Below are 7,226 nucleotides of genomic sequence, written 5' to 3'. Positions count from 1 at the left end.
CTCTTGGTCCCTTAGATCACTTGGTCTTGTGAATGTTATTAAAACCCCTTCATTCATTCTTGTATAAGTTCTAAGGACATGGGCACATGTCAACATATCACATCATCGCAACCCTAATAATATGTAGAGCTTTTTACAAGCTTCCTTGCTTTAGCATCAACAGGTCCACATCTAACAAAAGAGACATGCGTCCAATTCGAACATTATCATGGCCTTGATAGTTTCAGATATTTGTACTAATGCAGTCTTGCAAAACCAACCAGAGGCATGCATGTGGACCTAACACAAAAGAATTGTTATTTGCACCCTACTAAGACTTGGGCCTTCTCTGGTAAAATAGATACAAGTCATGATTGTGGAGTATACAACATTGATAGGATTCTGACTAGTGTAGTATGTGATAATGTGTTGTACCATGATACACATCAATTGAACACAACAATGAGACATCGGGGCAGGACACCAATACATAGCTTGTGCTAAGCCTTCTAAGTGCACTATAAATAAGATCATGAAAAATGACAAGTCAAATCAAGGGTGGAGACAACCCTATAAGTCTCAAACTTCAGGACTTAGGAAAATCAAAGTCCAACATGGATAGGAATATGGGGTTGGTAAGTACGTGACATAAAGGGGTTTAAGGCATAAAATGAGCTAGATCCAATCAACTCAAAAATAGAATAAAAGTAATTAGGGTCTAACATATTTAGGGTTTTTGATTTTAGGGAAAAGTGGAAACCTCAAATGGAAAGCTCAACCATAATCAACATGCAACAAAGCTTGTAAAGGTCGATTTAGAGATATCCACTCAAATTATCTATTAACCTTTCTTCTTTGACATCAATGACAACAATGACAACATTTGCAATATAATTCTTTTCATTATGTTCCATACAACATTATATGCATAATTAGTGACAATTCCTTTGTTCTGGATCTCTAATGATACATGTTACATATAACATTCAATATTAAATGTGGAACTCCTCAAGCTATATTTTTCTTTTCTTGAACCAATATGAACTTAACATCCACCAGACTTGGATCCCAAGAACTTTTGCAATATGAGATAATTTAGATTTTCATGATGTGTAATCACCAAGATTCACATGATCTATTCAGAGTATCTTAGGTAGAGTGGTAAGTGTTACAAAACCTTATATGTTCCTTACTAATCATTAACACTACGACACACTAGACCTAAAATATTTATACATTAATACTTGCACCTGCTCTAGTAAAAGAGACAAATTTTATTGTCCTGGAGTATGTAACACTAATAGGATTTTGACCTTTTTAATATGTGCTAATGTGTTACCACGATACACATCAATTGAACACAACGGGGTAGGACACCAATACATAGCATGTACTAAGCCTTCTAAGTGCACTACAAATAAGATAATGAAAAATTACAATGACTCAGATGAAGGGTGGAGACAACCATATAAGTCTCAAACTTCACGACTTAGGAAATCAAAGTCCAATATGGATAGGAATATGGGGCGAGTAAGCACATGGCATAAAGGGGTTTAATGCATGAAACGAGCTAGAGCCAATCAACTACAAAATAGAACAAAAGTAACTAGGGCCTAACTTATTTAGGGTTTTTGATATTAGGGCAAAGTGGAAACCCCAATAGGAAAGCTGAACCCTAATCAACATGCAACAAATCTTATAAAGGCCGATCTAGAGATATCCTTCCAATTAACTATTAACCTTACTTATTTGTCATCAATGATAATAATAACAATATTTGCACTAGAATTCTTTTCATTATGGTCCATACAACATTATATGCATAATTAGTGATAATTTCTTTGTTCTTTATCTCCAATTATACACATGTTACATATAACATTCAATATTAAACGTGGAACTCCTCGAGCTATATTTTCCTTTTCTTGAGCTAATATCAACTCAACATTCATCAGACTTAGATCCTAAGAATTTTTGCAATATATGAGTTAGTTTAGGTTTTTGTAATGTGTAATCACCAAGATTCACATGATCTATTCAGAGTAGCTTAGGTAGGGTGGTATGCAAATTAGATAAAGTGGAATAATTTTCGACAACATGTATAGTTTCTACCTTGTTTCTATAATTCACTTAAGATGAGATTGAGAACCATTAGTTCTTTGGAAAAAGTGAATAATTAATGTGTTGTAGTGTAAGTGTTTTGGAACCTTGTATGTTCCTTACTAGTCATTAACAATACCGCACACTACTCTACAACATGTGCCTTTCATGTAGGTAATTGTACCATCACATGTCACAATGCATGACTGACTCAAAAAAGATTTGCATGTTTTACAACAATGTTATTAGTTTATAACACATGGTTTATTCATCAAAACGCTTCTCAACCATGGAATTGAATACCAATAATCAAGAATCAAAAGTCATCTAGTTGGTAGATTGACAATTTCATAACACAAATCATTACATCTTCCCATCTTGTTTTGTAAATGTATTGTTTTTCCATATATATTTTCTTTTCTATTCACATTAAATGAGCAAGATGGATAACTCCGCAGATGTAGGAAAATTGGTTTGATATGCTTAGCCTTTTATTGCCATAAGAATTCCCTAGCCATGAAATTTGTAACTTAATTTGTACCTTATTCATTTTAGTTTGTGAATAGAAGTAGTAAACATATTAACTAATATCCTTCTACTTACATTATTTAATTTTATGTTAGTTTACAAATCTACTTTTTCTTATGAACAATCTATAAACTTGTCTTTCTTATGATTGGTGTTTCTCCTAGACCACTTAAATCTAGATCATCCTCTATTGCATTTCATAATAACACTATTTATTTCTAATGATTTTAATATTGAAAAGGCACATCACTTAAAAGTTTCCCTTCTCTCAAAATTTATTTTTTTAATAATTTTTCTTTTCTCAAAATTTTACAATTTTTAACAAAAAGATACTTTTTAATTTATTTTTATTAAAATACATTAAATAATTAACCACTAAATTTACATATTCCTTAATACATTTCAATATCTTTAATACAATTATTAATTTGAAATAAATATAAACCTATTAAAAATCATGCATGTTTTTAATAAATAAATAATTAAATATTATTTTAAAAATTGAATGATCAATAATCATAAAAAAAATTAACTTTCATAACACAATTTAAAAAAAATAATTTTTTTTTTTATAAAAGAAGAAAAAAAAGATCTATGTACATATATTGTTACAACCAAAGGTATATTCCATTATGAAAAATGTTTCAATACATTCACAATAATTGTTAATGTTGCATCATATACACCGAGCACTTATTTTCATTTTTTTTGAAAGTGGATAGTTAAAAATTATAATGTTTAAAATAAATTTATGATACTTTAAAAGAAAATAAAAATAAGAATTTATGACTTGGATTGCACTTGTTGACTCATTGTTTATTATTTGAAAGGTGACATTAAATAATTTGATTTATTTTTCTTTGTCTACCAAATTGCATGGAATAAGGTATTCTTGTGGGGATCAAGAAAGAGATTTTTGCCCCTTTTACATTCGAATGTTACATCGTGTCTCAAAAGTTGGGATTGTAATATTCTTGTGTGAAAATAAAGTAACTTATTTTATTCTTAAAATGGTAGTTGGGTCTATTATTATTAAAACAAAAAAATATATTTGTAATTAAAAATAATTTGGTTCATATTGATTTTTAGGTTCAATTTTAACAAAAAATAAATAAAAATTTCATGTATAGCATCTAATAATTAAATGCAATTTTGAAGATTGTAAACAAATGTGATGAGTATAATATATATTTCTAAGTAAATGAAAGAAAATTAGAGAAGGAAATATAGAAATAGATATAATTCTTACATTTATTTTCTTGAGAATATCAACTTTAACTTCACTAGAATTATAATTATCAAACATAAATAGTTTGATGATTCATCCATAGTTGAGCCGAAATATATCATTTTGAATATAGAAATTCCCCTCGAGCGTACGAACCAAGTGAAACATCTGCACAAAGAAAACCAAACCAAATAATTTTTTTTAGTAAAGTCATTGTAAAAAAAATAGTAAGCCACACTTATGAAATATCATTATTCTTAAACAAATAAATTCATGGACTTTTATCTTAAAAGCTTGTTTTCAAATGGTACATCTAATAGTGCTTGTAATGCCTTATAAGCCTTTTTATCTCATAATTATTATCACTGAGTGAAGGGTACTCATCACTTGACCAATTATAGATATTATGAGAATATAAGGATCATTATATTAAACTATAATCACTAATCAAATTTCTATGGATTCCTTAGGATTTGAATTTAGGATTTTTTATATATGTTAAGAGTGTTTTATTGTTGAGTTACTAGTAGTTCATTATCTAACATTTCTCTTTTAGTTATATGTTGTATTTGAGAATTTGAGTAATTTTGATATCATGTGAAACTTTAGAACTTCTTTTATGCATATTAGGATTAGGATTTGAATCTAGGACCTTTTTTTTATACTTATGACAATTAGGATTTGAATCTAGGACCTTTTTTTTATACTTATGATCATTATGATTTGAATATAAGACCTTTTTTATGGATTCAAACATTATGATTTGAATATAAGACCTCTCTTATGCATACTAAATTCAAAGACCTCTCCTATGCTTACTAGGATGTTTTATAATCAAATTACGAACCTTTTAAAATTCAAATTTAGTTCATTCTCCAACAATCTCACACACATATATAATCATCTATTCATACTAATACATAACGTCTATAATTTTTTTTAATTTAAATAAAAAAATCATTAACAAGCAACGATATCCATAAAAATACATGGTAAAAAGAAGATCAAAGTGCTTAAAATGATAACCAAGAATGAAATTGAAATAAAATGCAAATAAGAAAAAAAAGAATAAACAAGTTTCAAAATTGTAATGATGAACATGCTCATTGATCATCTTGAATGCCTCTTGGATGCTTGGTTTCTTATGTTCAACCATTAATTTTATTTATTTATTTGCCTCCCCCTCTCGAATTTGACTGGGTTAACATAGCACTGAACCTATTCTACAGAGTTATAGAGCATCTCCATATAACCCAATGAAACTTAACCTGACCCAACAAGGAGATCTCTAAAGTAAAAGAATAAACCAAATAGATGGATTGATTATGCAGATTGGTAAAGCTTCAAAACTTCCCAAAGAATGATTTACCAACTTCTTAAAATAACCACAGAGAAAAGAAATACAAATCCCCAGACAATTAATTGGAGAAGTAAGCCAAAAAGTTTTGTTTTTCTATTTTGAAGTTATCTGTGAAGAAAATGGAACAATAGAGCATATCAGTTGTGTGTTTATTGAAATTTATCTAACAAAAGAGAAGTGGCATTCCATTGTTTCTATCTCTATGAGTATTGACATTAATAAAGAAGTACAGAGGTACATCTTGTACACTGCATGGACAAAAGTGCGTTAATATAGATCTATACTAATTAGTACGATCATAGGTGCATCTTGTATACTGCATAGACAAAATTGCGTTAACATGATCTATACTAATTAATACGATCATAGGTGCATCTTGTATACTGCATAGACAAAATTGCATTAACATGGATCTATCATAGATGCATCTTGTATACTGCATAGACAAAATTGCGTTGACATGGATGTATAATAATTAATTACCTGGCTAAAGCGAAGATGGTGCTCTTCACCAGGGAGCTGAAGGGTACCACTTACAAACACAATAATACCCCCTGCAACTCCAGAGGACTGGCAATCAATGGTGGAGACATGGTGCTTGCATTGATCAAAGGGAAGAGAGGCAAGCTTCACTGAGATTTTGTGGGCACCTTCAATCTTCTCTCCTTCAAAGCTCATAGTAGAATATGACTCATACAATGGAAGCAAACTGCCTCTGCTATGATCAAACATGTAATAATATTGATCAACAAAAGCCTTCCCCACCTCATCAACCTCAGGCACTGTCTCAACAAAGTTGGTATTAGTGCAAGCCTGCACTGTCATCTCTTCAACTGGGGCCTCCAATTCCATGCTTATCAGATCTCAATCCAAATGCAGAAGTAAAAGCAATGGATGAAAGAATTGGTATGGAGCTAAGAATTGGTATGGTTATAAAGGAAAGCATGGAGGTTCTTGATGGTGCACTTTACTTTTCTTATTCTATAGAAGCGTGAAAGGTACGCAGATTCCATGTTACATTCACACTTAAAGAACAAAAAAATATGCAATATGCAAATTGGAAGAGTATAATTCTTTTTCTGATCAAAGTTGCTTTGTTTTACCCGAATTCCTTTAGTATAGTAGGTGGTTATTTATTTTTCCTTTTTCTCTTTATCTTTTGAGAATTGTTCTTGTTCTGCTCTTATCCCAAGCCATTATTGAGGATTTGATACTACAGGTGAGGTAACTTGCTAAAGGCTAGATTCTCACCTTAAAGCACTTAAAAACCTCGACAGAGTAAATGCTGAAAATTTAGTTCTAAGTTAAGTTTTTATGACAAGAAAACATGAATAAGACAGGGAAAACATTAACAAAGAGAGACCAGAGCAGATGGGTATTGAAATTGCTGTCTTAAAGTACATAAAATCTTACTTGCAATCTTCTACGTTGTACGTGGTCACTCTAAAAGTGATTCCAAGTTATTTTTTCCTTGGTATTAAGTATTTTTATGTTTGCAATTATTCTTCAAAGTGAACTACTTTTACTAAGAGTATAATTGTAATTTTGAGTTAATTCATTTTGGTTGTCTCAAAACTGGTTTTCTTTCTTTTTCTAATTTTTGAAATGACTTTTTTTACTTGGAATGGCTATCCAGCTTCTAGAATGCATCGAACATTTATTATAATTTATTTATAATGTATAAATGATAATGATGTCTTGGTGCATTGTAGGGGCTGGATAGCCATTTCCCTTTTTACTGTTTTCAAGCGTTACAAACTTCGTTCTATTTCCCTTCCTCCCCATCCCTCTCACATACACTCTTTTGAAACATTATAGACTTCCCTCTTTTTCCCTTCCTCCCCTTTTCTTACATACATTTTTTCAAGCATTGTGGACTTAACGCACCTTTCGCTTGCTTCTTATTTCTTTCATGGACAAGTGTTATTACTGTCTTTTGAATTCTATTTGTTGTTAATAGAAGAGTTTAGAGAGTTGTTATGTTGTGATGAATGTGTTAATTTTCTACATGGTGGATGACTTGCATGGTAA

General features: G+C 30.5%; 1 protein-coding gene across 1 annotated transcript; it reads right to left on the bottom strand.

The window, feature by feature from the left end:
• Window positions 1-3,832: 3,832 nt before the first annotated feature.
• LOC131072692 (nuclear transport factor 2B) lies at window positions 3,833-6,109 on the bottom strand. Its single transcript, XM_058008923.1, has 2 exons — window positions 5,679-6,109; window positions 3,833-4,003 (listed from the first exon to the last, which is right to left on the bottom strand). Exons 1-2 carry the CDS (start codon window positions 6,045-6,047, stop codon window positions 3,929-3,931), a joined length of 444 nt encoding a protein of 147 aa, XP_057864906.1. The 5' UTR covers window positions 6,048-6,109; the 3' UTR covers window positions 3,833-3,928.
• Between the last annotated feature and the right edge of the window lie 1,117 nt (window positions 6,110-7,226).

This window comes from Cryptomeria japonica, chromosome 5 (genome assembly GCF_030272615.1).
Source record: "Cryptomeria japonica chromosome 5, Sugi_1.0, whole genome shotgun sequence".
NCBI lineage: Eukaryota > Viridiplantae > Streptophyta > Pinopsida > Cupressales > Cupressaceae > Cryptomeria > Cryptomeria japonica.
The sequence above is the reverse complement of the archived record's forward strand: the minus strand, read 5'-3'. Positions and strand labels throughout refer to the sequence as shown.